The sequence below is a fragment of the Protomyctophum parallelum genome (assembly GCF_964188405.1).
Source record: "Protomyctophum parallelum genome assembly, chromosome: 5".
NCBI classification, from domain to species: domain Eukaryota; kingdom Metazoa; phylum Chordata; class Actinopteri; order Myctophiformes; family Myctophidae; genus Protomyctophum; species Protomyctophum parallelum.
In genome coordinates, this window is record NC_139702.1 from 20,860,397 (window position 1) to 20,879,446 (window position 19,050).

A 19,050-nucleotide genomic window follows, 5' to 3' on the forward strand; every position below is an offset into this window, starting at 1 on the left:
TGTTTGCCTGAAAAGGAATCTTTGAAATGTTTCATAGTTTTAGAAATAGTTTTCAAATTTGAGAATTTTAACCTTTGCGTGTCCCGAGCTGTACAGTAATTTAACTGTAGTGTAACCAAATGGACCCGCTCATTCACCCAAGAACAAACTGTTTTACAAACTGTTAATAAATCCCAATCAGTCTATCTCGCTCTCACATACACACCAATTTGAGCAAAATCTTTATTGACCAAGAAGAGCAATCACAAATGATCAAATAAAATATACAACCCCACCAGCATGCCAGCATTTTCATACAAACTGTACAATGTAAAGGAATGTATGGAAAAGCATTAGATCATTCTCAGTATTTCATACAAACTGTACAATGTAAAGGAATGTATGGAAAAGCATTAGATCATTCTCAGTATTTCGGGGGAAAAATGTGTTTCAAATCCATACAAGTCGATTTCAATTCTACTTAATCATTTTGATAGAAACCCCTCAATTCAGTACTGAGCACACATTTCCGGTGACTTTATGCAAATATTGTTCATAATTCCACTGACATAACACTAGGTCTCTCTTGGTGTGTCATTAAGTAAAGGCAAACACCTGGCCAGAGGTGACCAATACTAGTTTAATTTCTTCTATGCTACCAACTCGTTCCCCTCAATGATACCATACATACACCGTCAAGGTCTCCAGCAGCAGACGGTGCCCAAGTCAGCAAACTCCTTTGTCACGCTCTAGTCTTCTTATAAACACCTTAGATGTTTTAACAGTAAGGTAGTAGTTGCAACACAATCTGGGGGAATGTTAGTATGAAAGGGAAACTGAAATGGGGAATGATTACATTAAGGCAAAGAAAAATACAAAAGCAAGAGTCTCTATACTGAGCTTTCTTCCCCCCCCCCCACCCCACATGACCATGGTCAGTAATAAGGCGTCATGGCTAGAAGGAACACAAGTGTCGACATTTGTCAATCAATACTGATTTAAGTGGCTTACTGTGCAAGGAAAACAGTTGACATATCTTCTTAGTGGTGTGTCCTAATTAATAACATTCTAGCTGTTTAATTTACAAGAGGGGTTTAGTCGAGGGGAATAAGTGTGTGCACAGAGCAATATGTGAGCAACCTGTAATCAGATTTTGTTGGTCGCAAGAGTAAGCCTAAATACTAACATTATGCAGTAGCAACCGCTGCTTTGTACACACATGTCATGCTAAATTCCCATGAAGTCCTCAATTTGCTTACAGCCAAGTTAGAAAAAGCTACATAGTTTTCATTCAATACATAAGGCATGGAGGATGGTACCCCTGCTTTTGTCTTATTTCTTTTTACTTTACATTGATTTGTCAGTCCTTGTTCACTTTGACCCTAATCCCCCAATGGAAGAGTGGGTAATACATTTAAAGAGGAGACGTCATAGAGCAGCTATGATTAACTTGTCTCAGAAGGCAGGTCTTGGTAAAAATATATATTATAAAATAAAACAAAACAGAGGAAGTAGGCAAGCAACGGAAAGCTATTTAAGTGGGGGCAGGTGGGGCAAAATAGCCATGGTCGGGTCAGAAAAGCCCACAAAAGCTAAAAAAAAAAAGTGAATACAGTCACATTACACAACCATTAATACAATTATATATTAAAAAAAGGCAAACAAAAGTCTATTGGACAGTTGCTTTTCCACATGTACTTCTTAGCGAGAGGAAGACACATTTTATGGAGGTGGAAGGCAAGCTTAATCTCTTCAAAGCAGCAAAAACAATGGAAAAAGGGGGGGGGGGGGGGGGACTGTATCGATGAAATAAAGGGGTCCTACACAGCACAGCTCATTGGGTGGCGGGTGGAAGTGGGTGGGCAGAGGTTGACAGGTTGGTGACCGTGAACAGAACTGGTTCTTGTGCAACCAATGAATGTGGAAGGAGGATGTATTGGACGGACAGGGGAACGATTGCTACTACTGCTGCTGCTACTACTGCTACTGATGCTGACAGAGAGGTGGGGATGTCAAGACACTAAGACAGCGAGGTGGAAACTAAGGCATGAGGATGGAATGCACAAAACAATAAAAACAAAGAAGGCAGAAATGGTAGACACAGGGATTTTCGAGGGGCGGGCAGATTGTGGGGTTGGGGCTGGGTATATTCCCAAAGGCCTCTTTTAGTCTTTCCAGTCTTTCTTGATGTTGAGGTTCCACTCCCAGGAAAGGTGGTCATGCTTGTCATCATCCGTGAACTTGGACTTGATATTGTAGGTGCCACGTGCTAGCATTCCTTTGGGGGCTTCCTCTAGTGGGGTCAGGAAGTCATACTCAGCAGGCCGGGGGCCGTAGCTTCCAACCATGTAGTCAGATTTGTCAACTGTAAACCAATGGAGAAAAGATACACATTGCATGGATTAAAATAAAATCCCACGACTGAACAGATTTGAAATGTCAAGTTCCAATCTGTGATTTGTGATACAGCGTGAATGATGTCTCGCTTAGTAGTGCTCTGTTTACTAAACTATTAGCACAATGTGTCAAATTACGATGTTTATGTATTATGGCCCTCATTTATCAACACAGCGTGCACCAAAATAGCGAACGTTTTTTTTATTTCGACGTTAATGAAGGATCAGCCGTTTGCGATCAATTTATAAATGCTGTGGGGACGAGAGTGTACTACAAAACAGACGCTCGAATTTGGGGCCGATTTTACACTCCATTGATAAATGAGGGCCTGTAGGAGTAAATATATGTTCCCGCTGTTCTACATAGCCAACCAGTTGAATAAGTTAACCCATTTAGATAATAAATTAAAATAAATTTATAATATATAAATATTTTTTTTATGGTTTTTCAAAAATAGCTAAAGTATAACATAATGCTTAGTTAAAACACCAAAAGGGGTTCCCGCCCAGAATGCTTTTAGCTTTGCTTTTATGACATATGAGACCATTAGAGTTTTATGGATGATGCTTCAGAATATTCCATTGCTAGATGTTTGACCAATCTTTCAATATATTTTGTATCCATTATTACTGTAGAGCTTGACTTTATCAGCCATATGCTTTAGGGATTTATACTTTGTTGTGTGTCATGTATTTCACTAATAAGAATAGCCGATCAACAAGCTCACAACAAGCTTGCAAATTGGCTATTTTAAGTGTGCGACAAGGACATGCAAATATAATAATCCTTTAGAGAAAGTCAAGAGAAAGACATGTTTCTGAATCCAAACTAAACGAATGGCTGACCTTAAAAAAAACATAGTAAATAATCTGTAATTGATTAATTGTATTCACAATCAATCACTTAAATGACTCAGGGATGCCGAGAATGTATTGTTTTAACGTCCGGAAATTCTTCTGAAAGAAACAACTGACATTGCACAAAAACATTTGATGTTTGTGCAATGTCATCACAGCTGCACAAAAGTCCAGAACAGTAGAAATTGTCAACTCACTTTTTACTCCTTTCCTGAAGGTGTGCTGGACATACTTCAGACCGGAAACAATCTCTTTGTTAACCTGAAAGAACACAATTGTTTTATTATATTAAATTGACATTCAAATATTTTCAGAATGTAACAAATAATGCAGACACGGTCTCATTAAATTTGGATTTTGAGTTCATGCCAGTTAGAATTCATGATATTAATGCACTCCTAAAAACGAATTTACATGATTCTGTGCAAAACAGCAGAGCATTTTCTTATGGCTTCTGTAGCTGCAAATTTTCATTTAATTGCAATGTATAGCTGCAATTCAAGTTTGCAAGTTAAAATAATTCATAGTTAAAAGCATTGGTAAAAAGGTATGTACACCATTTACAGTGGAAAGCTTTATTCATGGTAAATGCATTGTGTTTGTATTTCATGTCTTTTCAGTTCTACAAAATTAAAATAAGGATTAAATGAAGGAAAGGAAAAGAGAAACAAAGTCAAAACAAAGTCTTTGCCTTCAAATGGAAACAAGTCTCCTCCTGTTCCTTTTTTAATGATGTTAGCCGTCTGCCTAGCTCTGCAACCTTGGTGGCTACACGCAGAGCGAGGGCAGAACACCCTGCCTATGGCAAATTTGTTTCCTTATTTTTTTTAACTGGAAATTAAAGCTTTGAACAACTCTCACCTTAAAGCTGATCTTTATTCTGTACTCCACTCCCTCCTTCAGGATAAAGGCCTGCTTCTTAAAAGCCTCCAAGTCTCCTGTTAAACCACAACATCATACACAAGTCATAATCTCTCTTATACAGATACAAAGGCATACAGAGTTGTACTGTATGTGTCAGATAAGTACTGTTGTTTTTTGCACGTGCGCACACGTAAAATCCCACTTTCAATGGAAGCACATACTGCAATAAATATGGCATGTACAGGTTCGCACACAGCGGGGGGAGCAATTATTTTGTGCTGCTGTTTGGGTTAAAAGTACATGTACTGTATATAACAAGTGCAATAACAAGGAAATGAATCACCTTAATTGTTTTTTTAAACAAGGTGCACAACAAAAATCATCAACCTGTATAAAATGTCACTACTGGTGTGTGGCGTTCCAGACATTTAATTGGTGTGGTGGCAAGGACAACCAATAAAACCCCCGCACCTCGCATGAGTCTTAGAGACGACTGAATTTCTGAAACTAGGGGTGCTCCGATTATTATTCAACTTGCATAACATAAGGTGCATCCTGCTGCTGCTGCTGAAGTTGAAAATCATGAATGGATGTTTTTTAGCACGGTGAAACGCAAACAAAAGGCAAAGAAAAGATGCAAGTTCGAACGTCATCTGTGTGGAGCATGTTTATGGACATTATCAGCGGGGACAGACGATATAAAGTCAGCGAAGATCTTCTGTCTGTCTGCAACATAGAGCACGCTACGTAGCTCATCTGTTAGGGTGGACGAGCAGCCAAGCGATCGGAGAACCACTATCTGAAAATCTGCTGCTGAGCCAATGAAAATGAGAAACGGACCTGGAACAGGAAATGTTCATGCCACCTTCCATTAAAGGGAACCACAGTAATGCGGAGAACCCAATGGCAATGTTTGTGGCTGAAAAGCCAGTAGGCCAGAGATTATATCTTTATCGATGCACTACCTACTGTACTTGATGCTAGGGCTGTCACGATTATGACATTTTATTTGACAATGATCATAATTGTGCCTCTGGCATTGAACATTATAAATCCAATTTTAATTTCCGTTTGGCTTTTAGGCTTCGTAAACAAAAGGCCCAGTTATGACAAATAACTTTCAACCATAGTCAGTGTATATTCCAGTCAGCACTTTAACCGCCTCTCCGCAGTAAACCAGCCCAAACGGAGACTCACCTTGCAGGTCCAGGATGAGGGGATTAGGAGCAGTCTCACACATCAGAGTCAGCCGGGTCACCTGGACATTGGGGGCATTAGGATCTGGAGCAGCATCAGAAGAAAAAGTATAGGTTTATTGGGTAACTTTTTAAAATAAATCAAAGTGTACAACTTCAGGCTCATAACGTTACTTGTAAAGTACTTAGTGGCAGACCTACACAAGATTGCAGATTTTGGATACAGTTGCAGCAGATGAGTCATACCACTCATGACCAGATATGAAAATATCACAGAGAATAAAACTTATTTTAAATTATTAAAATGTTACCATTTTTGGATTGTTGGGTGGGGGCGGGGCATTTTAGATATTAGTGAAACAGAGGAGAGTCAATGGCGACCTCATACATATGTTTTGGAAGTGCACACACTTAAATAGATTTTGGAATAATATCTATAAATATACATCTGAGATATTACAAAAAGAGGTGCCACCAGACGACAGAATTTCAATACTGGGAGATATTGAGATGCTCAAGGAATTTAATAAGGACGAGAGGAAATAGATACTCTTAACAGCAGGGAAAAAAAGTATATTAACCAATTGGAAAGCAATTCAACCGCCCACACTCAAACAATGGTGGAGAGAATTATTATCATACAGCACATCAGAAAAAAATTACAACGTTAAAGGGAAACCAATGGAATTTGACAGAGTATGGGGGAACATTATTAATAATATAAGACATATTGAGGGGAGGCTACCATAACAAACTGACTATGATGAACTGATAAACTCACGCATTAAGAAATTAATAAAATATGATTCTCTTGGTAGAGGGTATCGATTTCTTCTTGTGACCCAGGCCTAAGGCTGGTGTACAGGTGTGAAGGAAAAGGATGTATGAGTATATTCGAAGTCTATTCTGAAGCTGTCTTTTTCTTTATCTCTTTTTGCTATTGTGTATATTTATATATGTACTCGTTATCTTTTGTTGGTGCAGTTATTATTATTCTCTCCTTTCATGTGAGGAAACAGAGTACACAGTGCACAAAGACGTGACAGAGAAAGAGGACAATGATGTATTTGTATTTATGCTGGGGGGGAAGGTGTGGGGAAACAAATGTTAAGAAAATACAAAGAAAATATAATTTAAATTATAGAGGTCATTCAGTGACTGAAATGGAATGAGATACTGATCTCCAGGTCAGTCCGTGCGTCACTACTTCAACCACCATATACCGGTATATACACCGTATACTCTACTCATACGGTATATACCATTTCATTTGTGGAAAAAGAACATTGAATGTCAAATAGTCTAGTCCCGATTATAATACGACCCCGTATTTTAGGATATTTCCATTTGAAAAATCTTATATTTAGGCCAATAGGGGGTGTGTATGCATGTGTTCCTTCTCTGACAAAAAGTAATGCCACTCATATCTTGGTAGCCCAAAATAGTGATGGTTTTATTCCATTTCAGCATGTGACCCATACTCATTCAATAGTGTAATCTTAAACCACAAATCATTCCCAGTGAACTAAATAAAGCGAAAGCTGTTGGTGACACTTTGAAACCCATCAGACACAATAAATGTAAATGTCAAGCTCGGGATATTTACCGACTTCAGCGGGAGCTCCGCCGAGCAGGACCTCCTTGTACTTGCGCAGGCTCTCATCTTCCTTGTCCAGCTCCTGGATCTCCTGTAGTGTCTTCTGGGCTGGAGGTTTGTAATTCACTGTCTCGCCCTCTTCGTTCTCTGCTGCGATGGCCGCTAGCTGCTCTGGAGTTACATCGTCCTCAGCCATGTCTAGAGGAGAACGAGATGGGGTGTGGAAGGGAGGGAGAGAGAGAGAGAATGAGGTGGCTCTATATCGCTCATGATATTTTCATATTATAGTCTGAGTTAATGGAGAAGTATTGATGCTTTCATTTTTCGATGCCAAGAAATTCGACACCCAGCCTTATTTCTAAGCCTGATAATTGTCTCCACTCTCCACCAGACCGAAGGCATGGGGAGAGAGTATGTTTTGCACTCCGTCCGTGTGTCCGTCCGTCCGCTTGTTACCAGCTAATCTCCGGCACCGTTGGCCCGATGCATGCCCATCCGTGCACACACACTCCCACTACCAACAACAAAACTCTGCCCCAAATATTCCACAATTCGGTATACACTATCTCCATAGTCATGTGATCAACACAGATCTACACCATTTCCCATATTCCATCCTGATTGGCTAAGATTGGCTTCCAAAGCTCACATGATTGGTCCACTTCAAACAAAATTCTGCAAATACAGTCTGGAATTTCCATGAAATTACACATTTCCACTAGGCCGAGGACGACATGCCACTTATTTTTTTTTCCTCACGGTGGCGCTATAACAGGGAAATTCCTGTTTTAACCTATAACTGCATCGATATGCATGTGCACTCCCTAGAGGCCATGGAAAAACATTTTCCCTGCATCCCCTCCACATCTACTGGTTATAGCACCACACACACACACACACACACACACACACACACACACACACACACACACACACACACACACACACACACAGAAAGACCTGAAGTGTCAGCTTCCTAGTTGCCATAACACTGTACGACCTACAGGTATTATACACATGTGTACATTACTCATAAGTCACCGACACCAACACATCTCCTCTGGTATGTATCCAGGACCGACTAGATTTGCCTAGTCTTGTTTTTTGAAAGGGTCAGTACACATGCAACATTTTCTGCATTCTTTGCATGCACTTGGGTGGTAAAACAACAACATGACAACCTCACTGAAGACAGCAGGCGCCATAGGCCACGGCTATATTAATCCAGAGTGCTAGAGCCACAGTCAGGTTGTTGCATTCATTTGAGGTGATCTATTCTGTGCAGCTGTGAGGTGGTGTTGATTAAGGATGCAGCTGCGGGTCTTCCTGTAAGGCTGATGACCTAACAGGGATGGCTCAGGCTGCATGATATCATCTCAGAAGACTTCTCTGAAATAGCATCACTACTGCTAGCATCATGAGACCATTGGATGAGGTCATCGCAGCACTTGACATTATAGTTGGCTGAGGATGTGCATGCTCAAAATATGTCTTGAGTAAAGCCTGAGATTGAAAAGCGAGATACGCAATCTCCGGTTTACTTCCCGTATCTGCGTGAAGTGGGCGCACACATGATTAGGTGACTGGAAGAATGTTGGAGTCTATTCATTTGCAATGGGAGAATGAACATAGTTTCTGAACCAATCTTTAGACACATGATCACTGAACTAAATACTGGACCCAACACCCAATCATCACAAGGCACACAATAGATGTTCATCTTATTGGACAAAATGCATCCTAACAAAAGCAGGAAATGTGATGTTTATGCCAAAAAGGCTCAACATTCCCAATAAGGGTATCCCACCCACATCACTACAGATTCCCATCAAATGAGCCTGAATCCCATAGTCAAGACATCTGACTGCATGCTTGAAGCAAGATTCAATGTCTCTTCACTTGATTTGGGGGACCTGTTGAAGCTTCTTTCTTCTATACGTATGCAAACTGCAATTAATAAAAATGTGCCATCTGGCACTCACCCTAACGACCCAAGCAGCATAAAGGGCACGTTTGTGTGAGACAATTTGTCACCAGCCATGGCGAAAAACAGTAAATATGTTAGCCAGCCTAGCAAATTACTGTTTTATACTCTGTGTTGTGTAATTGTTACAAAGATAATCCTCCAGCAAATGCACAAAATTGTGCTTCTTTTTAGGCGATCCGAACTAACTTTTAGAAATTAAACGAAAACCCATATTAATAACAGGGGGAACAAAATACAAATTTCCTTTTACTCCACACGGGGCTAGCTATCGTAGCTAATGAATGATGATCTGGCCTACTTCCTAACTGCGTATTTTGCAAGTCAGAATAGATAACTACCAATCATGTACCAAAGCACCTTCCTTTGGGCAAAGGAATATAGAGGGAACCACTTATGACTTGAGGTAAAGTTTTCTATCTCTAGTCTCTCCCCCTGACTTGCCCAAACTAGCAGCTGTGGAATGCAGGCAAGCCGAGTAGCAGTGCACTCTGCAGAACCACTGACTGGGGAAGGTGGGTCTGACTCTCACACACACACACACACACACACACACACACACACACACACACACACACACACACACACAGGTCTAAGCAGGGCCACAGACCTGCTCAGGCTCATTTTATGACTCCACTGCTAAACACACACTGTCAGATGAAAACACTTTTGGCGCCAGGGTGAATTAATGACAACTGACTTCAGAGAGCTCTACAAGCAAAGAATAGAAATAGAATTGATATGGTAGTACAATGCATTACATTCTTTTGGCATTATTGTATGGCTCTGCAAGAAAGTAAAACAGTTGGTACTAAGATAGGCCCATTTTGCCATTAGAGAACGAGAATGCATGTAGTCCTTATTCAACCTCGCAGGAATATACCAATTATACCAGATGGGTCAGGTGACACTTAAAACACTACAGGAATGGAATCTATCACACCTGGATTCTTTTCATATTCCATTGTTCTAAAATATGCAGCACTGTTTGGCATGATTAGATTTGATGTTCCACAAGAGATTTTATATCAAGGATGTTCAAATCACCACTGCAGAGGAAGTGGGGATTCAGTATTATGTAACTACTGGCATTAAACCCACTGTGTTGCTGTGGCTACACCGAATGGGAGAGAGGTTCTCCTTCCCTACTACTGAAAAAAGCTCTCTTGCACACACAACTTACAAGTGCAGTGAAGATCCCAGACAACTACATATGTTATGTTTGATTTGTTTCCCGTTTGCCATGTTTTCCATTCAAACCAGAAGAACCACCCATGTCAGGTGCCAGTGCTGGTCCCGATTCAGCTACAAATTTGGAAAACCATGACACAGGCTGACTACATTTAGCGATTTAAGTAGTTGTTTCACGGTCACTTGCCGGAAAAAGATCAAACATCTTACATCTATCTGTAGTTGTCTGGGACTACCTTTACTTTTTTTATATGGACGGGTTCTACCTCTACTGGGGTGAGACTCACTCTTTTCCAGAGCTTTCTACCCAAAGGATGTGGTTTTGAGATTATTATTCTGTGAGGTTATAGACTTAGGCATAGTGTTTGTGAGGTTAGAGTTAGGCATAGTGTTTGTGAGGTTTAGGCATAGTGTTTGTGAGGTTAAGCATAGTGTTTGTGAGGTTATAGGGTTAGGTATAGTGTTTGTGAGGTTATAGGGTTATGCATAGTGTTTGTGAGGTTTAGGGTTAGGCATAGTGTTTGTGAGGTTAGGCATAGTGTTTGTGAGGTTTAGGGTTAGGCATAGTGTTTGTGAGGTTAGGGTTAGGCATAGCGTTTGTGAGGTTAATAGGCATAGTGTTTGTGAGGTTATAGGGTTAGGCATAGTGTTTGTGAGGTTATAGGGTTAGGCATATTGTTTGTGAGGTTAGGCATATAACCACGCCCAATCGCCCATCAGGTAGAAATGTCCAGGAAAGAGCTTGTCCCCTGCCGGGATAGCTCCAGACAGAACCTCTTCTCGTCTGAGCTAATAGCAGAGGTTTCCAAACAATGCACGCACACAGCTGATTAAGGATGTTTCAAGAAAACACTGGCCAAAAAATAAATAAAAAATAAAACTTGCATGATCTTGCAGACCAGACCATCATGCTACAGATGCAGTAGTGTTCTGTAAACATGTACAACAATATGACAAGCAACGGATACAAACTGGTTCGAGTAATATTCAGACACTGTAGTTAAGGAAGGTGAGTGGGTCCAATCGACGTCCCCTTAAACAAAATACGACAATAACTTAGGTGGACCGTGGACGTAGTAAGTAGTATGGTATGCATCGCATGACAAATTCCATGAAAGCCAAAAACGTTAAATGATTTGCACACCAGTATCCCAGCAGCAGCAGTGTTAAGTGTTGACTAAAAGACAGATTGATATTTAGTCGAGACTAGACTATTTAGACACCAATTTCAGATGACTAAAATAGGACCAAAAACTAAATTGTGTGCTAATCAAAATTTGCTGTCAAAATTAACACTGCCCAGCAGACACAGCTTCACACACGTATAATAGTCAAGCGTTTTAGACAACAAGCTGTGTGATATATCACACACACAGTCACATGATGACATTCAAGACATAAAGATATATTACACGTTGGACTAAACAAAGCGGCCGCTCGGTTCCCATTCTGCAGCCTACAACAGGGTGGGACGGACGGGACAGTCGGCGTCAAGCTAGCTAACCTCAGCTTGACAAGTTAACATTAACATTATCGGGTCACATAAATGCGAAACTTATATAAAGGGTTTCAATGCACGGCGAGACGAGTACTGGTTCTGTTAGATTAACTGACTCGTCAAAAGGCACCAGGACTTACCTTTACAGTATAGGGTAGTATGTGCTTCCTCTGTTGCTGCTCTGCTCAGCACTGTCTGTCTCTGTGCAACTTGCAAGTATGGCGAACAAGGAGCGGCGCCGCGCCCCGCCCGGCGCCCGCGCAGCACGCTTCCGGGAACTGCTCTGCGCATGCCGCCGCATATACAAGTGGCGTGCGCGGCGCGCGCCCTCAACCCTAGTGCTGTGCACTGTCGACCCCAAAATAAATGTTATGTTATGTACAATGGCAATGCATTATTTATGCCTCGGATGGATGACGGACCATGGTGTTGTTAAAAGCCTGGGGACGCGAGGTTACCAACCATAGATGTATTGGGTTAAAGTGGTTTGATTGATTGAATACTTTAACAGTTTACAAACAGTACAGTGCTGATTATAGAATGGTGCTAAAAGGATAACACAAAGAGGGCTTATTTCCATTGTGATCCTGTGTATTAAATTCAGAGAAATGATGCTCATGGTATTTAACTAGTTTAGCTGGGGAGTGCATGAAGAGCTCTCTGATGATGCCCAATAAAGAGTTGAAAAAACATGACCAGTTGAATACCTGTCTACAGTTCAAAATATTCAAGCCAAGCCATCCAACCAAGGTCAAGATGATGTCAGGTAGAGCTGCCACTTGGCAATCGAAGGTTCTCGGTTCAAGCACTGCTCCCTGGCTCTGGGTTAGTATGGATACACACGTTTGGGCCTTGCGACACACAAATGGTGTTTTCGGACACCAAGAGATTTGAGACATTGAACTGCTGCCGAAGAGCAGGTTGTATAGTTTCTCCTCTCTGGTGTGTCTGTCTGGTAAAGTGATTTGGATACAGGTACCAACTTCAAGCAGAACTGGTCTCAGTCAATGTCAAAGTGCAGGAGTAATCAGAAAGATTTGATCTGCATGGGAGGTCAGGGACAGGAAGGTAAGGGAGAACACTTCTCAAAAGCAGATACAATAGCCTACTTTCTATCCCTTAAAAAATCAATAGGCGTAAGCCGCAAAAAAATATCTTAAAAAAAAAAAAAAAAAACAGCAGATACAATAAATGCAGGCAGGGGTTTTCAACAGGTGGTCCGTGGACCACTGGTGGTCCCTTGAAGTATTGCATGTGGTCCCTGACCATTCACTTAGTAATGTAGGATTTGTTGATTTTTAATAATGTTATTCCTCTAGTTGAGAAACAGTGAACTGAATGACCCGGTGACCTATGATGACCGTCCATGTAGTAATTTTACTGACAAGTTGGAGGTCAAGAAATTCAACAGAAAAAGGTATGAGTATGAATCTCAAGTGCAGTGGATTGTCTTTGAGTCATTAGGAAAATATTAGTAGTCAGTGGACAATTGGTTGAGAAACAGTGGGATGGATATACATGGGATGCATAGCTAGTGTTACAAAATAATTCATCTTAGCCCATATCCCCGCTAAACGCAACAGTGGTCCCCAGGTTGACTCCAAGTCAGGGTGGTGGTCCCTGGTTCACAATCAGTTGAAAACCCCTGCACTAGGGCAATGTGCTCTTATCAGAAGGATCTAAGGTCGTTTTATCTGGTCACAATGCTTCATGTTTGTTTAAAACATTGAACTACCATTGACCAAAACAATTGTTTAGGACGGCCAAGTTGCTTTTAACTCAAATTTGTTGCAAGTCGCACATTTCCTTGTACCCGAATACCTCACAATAAATACCAGAATACTTGGAAATAGGGGGCAATCTGTCAAAGAGATGCAGTTTAATCACAACAAAACATGGAATGTCCAAGTCCAGACCTTAATCCAATAGAAATGTTGGGAGACTTACGTAGGCAGTTGTACATAAGCAACATTACACAACTTTAAAATGTCTCCCTTCTCCTCCCCCCGGGGCGAGGGGAAAGGAACTGATCGGAATAACGTGTTCCTTGCATGCACTACGTCCGACTGGGGAAACTCCCATGTCAGGTGAAAAGCAGCTTGGACTCCTCATGCATAGCAGGAAGCATGAGGCCAGTCTGCTGCCCCCCCCCCCCCAGGCTGAGGTTGGCAGAGGAAGTGTAGCGCTCAGGATTACATTAGTTAATTGACACTGGGTGAAAAAAAGGGTTGCAAAATAGAGTAAAAATTATTCTGACCTAGTGCATCCATCTAAACTTCTAAAGACTTCAAAAGTATTGAACACAAATATGCTCAGCGTATAATGGCAAATAATGTTAAGACTAGACAAGTTACACATTTGTAACAAGTTTAATACAGATATGTACATGTGGTGCATCTCTTCCATTAATACACCACAATTTCCATGGTTCAACTGTACATAATTATTGAAAGAACATAATCACAATTATACATGTGATTCATGTCCAACTGTCTTTAGATATTTTAGTTACAAAATGGACAAATTCAATTGTAAAGCAACGACTTGCACTTAAAAAGAGCATAACGTTTATCCCCCCTCCCAAAAAAAACCCCTAAAACCTTTCCCAAAACATCAGGTAAAAAAGCATTTGTGATATTAAGACCAATTAAAAAAATACCCCATAAAAACAAAACTCAATGTGCAATTAAGAGTCCATCGAGTCCAGAAATCTACAAAAACGTAATATCCAACCACAGAAGGACAACGTGGACTGAAGAAAGATCCTCAATGAGTGCCCTTAGCTGGTGTCCATCTGAAAAGTACAATGAGACAAAAATTATTAACGATCACACCACAGGGGTTAAAGCATAAAAAACAAAAACATGTATTTTGACAAATTGGGGGGGGGGGGGGGGGGAAAGAGAGCGAGAGCGCCCACACACGCTCATCTGCTCTGCATCTGGGCAAACTGGCCGTGGCTCGAAACCATAGACTGTAAAAAAAAATATGGACAAAGCGTTCTCCGGGTCTAACATGAACGTAAAATGAGGCCCGTCAGTCCTTGTATTGTAAGTCGCCATCTTTCTAGATCCGTTTTAGCCCAGCTGGCCATTGGCTGGCCCAGACAACGAGGCGGGACTTCCCCCCTTCTTCTCCGTTGGTTTTTATTTTGACTTGAGTGGGAGGGGAATCCCGACTGTAACGGTAGCCACGCCCCTCAGAACATGTGCAACTTTATGGTAATTTTAATAAATGGGACCATAATTATCCAAAAAGAATATTATGACATTAGAAATGAGACTTTAAACTAGTGACTGGAAGCCGAAAGTATTCATGACCATGTTTATTAAGGTAATACAGTCTAGGTGAAGTTGGGCCCAAATACATGGACTTCTATGGGGCTATGGGTTTTTCTGGGTCCAATGACAGCGCCACAACAGGCCATTATATGAACTTTCAGGAAATCCCGATTTCCTCAGTGGCTTCACAAAATATCTGTCTGACTGCCCCCCTGCTCGAAACGTCATTAATGAAGTATAACTTGGAGCAGATGTGTGGGTTCTGCTCTTTTGAACCCAGAACCTCTACTAAGTGATGTGCGTATTCGATTAGTTTTGGTTTGACAAATTGAAACTCATTTAATTGTGAAATCAAAGCAGCAGTCTTAAGGCTCATTCATAGTCTGGATTTTCGGTGGTGAGGTGAGCACTGCTCCGGTGGTGAGCGGAACAGCGGAGCTGAAATAACGAGTGGTGGTGAGTAAAAACAGAGAAGGGCGGTGGCTTGCTCTTCACCTCGTGACGTCATGTTGTGGTTCGGTGGTCACCTTACCACCGAAAAGCCAGATATGTATAAGCCTTTATGCTATATTAAATTGTCTTAACGCATTCAGGCGAGGAAACCCTGTATGCAACTACACCTTTCAATCGTTTTCTAACCTCAATGTGGTCAGAGGATCAGTCAGCTTTATTTATGGAGACAAGGACTACAGATAGTACATTAATATAATAAATTACCTTGGCATTATAAGCATCCAACTGGGCATCCAGCTCCTCTGCAGATAGCTGGGGTCTGCTGCTCCCACCTCTTCCTCCACCACCTCGACGCCGGCCTCTGAAGCCACCACCACCTCCACCACCACCTCCACCGCCACCTCCACCACCTCCACCTTGCCTTGTGCCTTCTCTCTTTGGAAAATTGGGACGCCCAATCCTATCCCGGTCGAATCCTGTGCTTGCTCTAAAGTGAAGGAAATGCACTTGATTAACCACTTGAACACTACATATTCTGGGCATGTCATAACAGGCAAATATCCTGCAAAATAATTGGCAAACAGCAAGCTCACAATAATGTAACATGTTGTGTGCCGGCCAGATAAACCCAATAATTAGAATTAACACTAATTACAGTTGCACAGTACTTTCATGAGTGAACACATCCGGGACCCATGCTAAATGGGACCCGACCCGGAACGAGACAATATTTAGTACTAGGGGCGCTGTGCTGTGGTCCCCTACTAGTCCCTGACTGACGTGAAGATACAATAATGTAGCAAGCAGCTCTAAACAGCCGTGCAGTAGCGCTGCATTAGCCTACCTACTGACGTCAGTCAAAGCTTAGCATATGTCAAGTCAGACAAACTTAACCCTTGACTTCCGGTTGGTGAATTAAAAAATAATCAGCCTATACACAACGCAAGTTGTGGGATTGAAAGGGGGGAATGGGGATGGCATCAGGACAGCTCTACTGCAGAGTGAACATTCACTCACCTTTGTGGTCTGTCTGACTGTGGTCTCTGTGTCTCAACATCTGAAGTTACTTGTTGGATTTTCATGGGACAACCTAAAAAAGTGGGGAAAAAAGGTAAGGCTATACAAAGGGAAGACAGACTTACAAAGTTAGAGACAGAAACCTTAAGACGAAATAGAGCCCTCACCATCAAGTGGAACGCCATTGTACTGTTTCATTGCCTTTAATGCGTCCGCCTTCTTTTCAAAGTGGACATCTGCCGTTCCCTGACTGCGGCCAGAACGATCATAATGCACAGAGGTCTTCTTTAAAGTTCCAAACTCTGCAAACAGCTCCTGGGGGAGGGGGTATCATGTGGAAACATCAGAAAAGTCACCACCATTGATATTGGCAAACTTGATTAACAGTACAATAAGCCCAATACACAGAGGAACAACATTTGTCCACTTTTATTTCTATTCTTTAATTTAAATGCAGTCCAGCTTGCACACTATGCATGTTTCCCTACATTGATAACTCCAATGTGGATCCCTGGAGGGATCATTTGAGGTATGGATTAACACATGTTGTAATGTGACATTTTAAGGTAGTCTGAAGTTTCTAAAATTACCTTAAGGTCTGCATCAGAGACACCAAAGTCAAGATTGGAAACTAGGAGCTTGCCACCAACTTCAATGCCTCTTCCCACTGTTGGTCCTCCACCGCCCCCGCCTCTAGTGGTCCCACCAAAGCCTCCGTCATACATGTCATGTTGCCATTTATCTGGCAACTCTCTGGGCTGAAAATATTAAACAGAAAAAATATGATTACTTAGATTCCAAAGATAATTTTTAAATACTAAAAGTATTCAGTAGTAAAATGCCTCCATGTTTGTAAATGGGACCCAAAACGAGACAATATTTAGTGCTAGTGGCACTAAAACAGCTCAAGCAGCTCAAAACAAACAGGTACATGTAATAGATACTAAAACGGTAAGTAGGGCATGTGGTTTTCATTGGTTAAAAAGCTCTATATTGTGGTGTAGTACACATTGCTATAGTGTCTGTTCAGTAACAGGAGTCGCAATGTCTCTCCCCATCTTTTTATGTAACAGAAAATGCATTCTCAGCTCAGGATACCATTTATTTTATCCAATCAGGATAGAGAAATCCGTCAGCATACAGATTAAACAAATCTTAAAAATTGTAACATGTAATTTGTGTTTAGAGCTGGAGAGACAGGTAGTACTGTTAAGTTGTTTTAACAAAAAAATATATAATTTACCCTACCTTTACAGATTACCCTACATACTCAATACACTGTTGTATCAAGGAGCTAGAATATATTTTAATTAATGACTTGCCGCCAGGAAGAGGGGACACATTTTCTTGAAATCACTGCAGAAAGGGTATTTGAAATTGTCCAGCACCGTTGGTCAAGCATTTAACTTACCGAGACAGTCTTGAAATCATACTTTATCGACAAAGAATCGCCATTTTGTTTCAGACGAGTTGTGCAATTATCCAAATCGTGATCCGAATATTGGGGGAATTACATTGAAAAAAGAAAAAAAAAAAGAGTAAACCTGGAAAAGTGCCGCGAATCCAGTAGTTTGGAATGGGGGTTGTTGTTACCATTACACACAGAGACACGGCTATTGTTCAACAACAGCTGATCCTCTTCTAGTGTAAATCCAAACACGAGGACATCTTTATCGCGGCATGTTTAATATTTATAAACATGCCATATTGGAACGAACAAATGTACATAAATTGTACCAACGAGCCATCCTTTTAACGAATGCGTGTTAAACATCGAAGCCTTTTAACAGACCTCAGTTGAACCATGTGTGTCAGCATTGAAACATTGGCGTTCGACGCTATACTCCATTGTCCTCTTTAAGCACAACAAAAGTGGTTACCACCGGGTTATATGAACCATGCGACGTTAACTCGACAATTTCCAACACATTCCTTTCATATCATACCCTGCTGTACGGCGTGGGTCTGCTGTTTCTTTCTCGGCTGAAGTTCTGTCGGCCCCGTGCGGGCCCGGATCCACCGCCGGCCGACCGACCTGAACTCCCACTGCGCCTCGATGCTCCTCCGCCGCGGCCTGGGCCTCGGCTTCCGCGACCGCTGCTACCTTTCTTCCCGAGCTTGATGATATCGTCCAAGGACATGCTCATTTTATCGGCCATGTTGGCGGCGGTTGGTTCAATGCTTTCTGTGAAATCGCAGCAAGATAGTAACAGCTATGGCCGGTTTGGCTCGGCCTCGTAGTTTACAAGTTGGGGATGGCGTTGATGAGAGATAAACTTAATAAACCGGCAAGATGCGTGCCTTTAAATACTGTGACGGAAAGAAGTGACGACTTCGACTTTCAGCTACAACTTCCGGTTGAAAGACGCTGGTACTCAACGTCGGGTTCGGGGACCACTCTATGGGACCACCCTTATAACGCCATGGGACCAATTAAACTAACAGTCATGTTATTATTATTATTCATATTAATAATATTTTTGTGTACACTTGTATTTGTTTTTACATGATTTGGTGCCACCTAGCTGATCAGATGGCACCCACTGTATTTTACCACCCTTATCATTCACAAGCAAGAATGAGGGATGAATTGTAGCCCTCGGATCATAGCCTCAGATATATAGTCACGTCAACAAAACAATAATTAATAACAAACAGTCATAAATAATATTGGGAAATAAAATAACCAAACATAAACACGGTAACGCTAGATGGCGCATCATGGCGGACAGACCA

General features: G+C 41.4%; 2 protein-coding genes across 2 annotated transcripts; both read right to left on the reverse strand.

Annotated features, from left to right (window-relative positions):
• Positions 1–208: 208 nt before the first annotated feature.
• LOC310859595 (rho GDP-dissociation inhibitor 1-like) lies at positions 209–11,789 on the reverse strand. The gene is made up of 6 exons (XM_083766220.1): positions 11,704–11,789; positions 6,900–7,088; positions 5,295–5,378; positions 4,095–4,171; positions 3,431–3,494; positions 209–2,344 (listed from the first exon to the last, which is right to left on the reverse strand). The coding sequence occupies exons 2-6, from the start codon at positions 7,084–7,086 to the stop codon at positions 2,145–2,147; spliced, it is 612 nt and encodes a 203-aa protein (XP_083622346.1). The 5' UTR covers positions 7,087–7,088; positions 11,704–11,789; the 3' UTR covers positions 209–2,144.
• A 2,124-nt stretch (positions 11,790–13,913) lies between these two features.
• LOC310858782 (aly/REF export factor 2-like) lies at positions 13,914–18,626 on the reverse strand. The gene is made up of 6 exons (XM_083765043.1): positions 18,261–18,626; positions 16,905–17,072; positions 16,482–16,629; positions 16,315–16,387; positions 15,562–15,784; positions 13,914–14,357 (listed from the first exon to the last, which is right to left on the reverse strand). The coding sequence occupies exons 1-6, from the start codon at positions 18,471–18,473 to the stop codon at positions 14,343–14,345; spliced, it is 840 nt and encodes a 279-aa protein (XP_083621169.1). The 5' UTR covers positions 18,474–18,626; the 3' UTR covers positions 13,914–14,342.
• Positions 18,627–19,050: the final 424 nt, after the last annotated feature.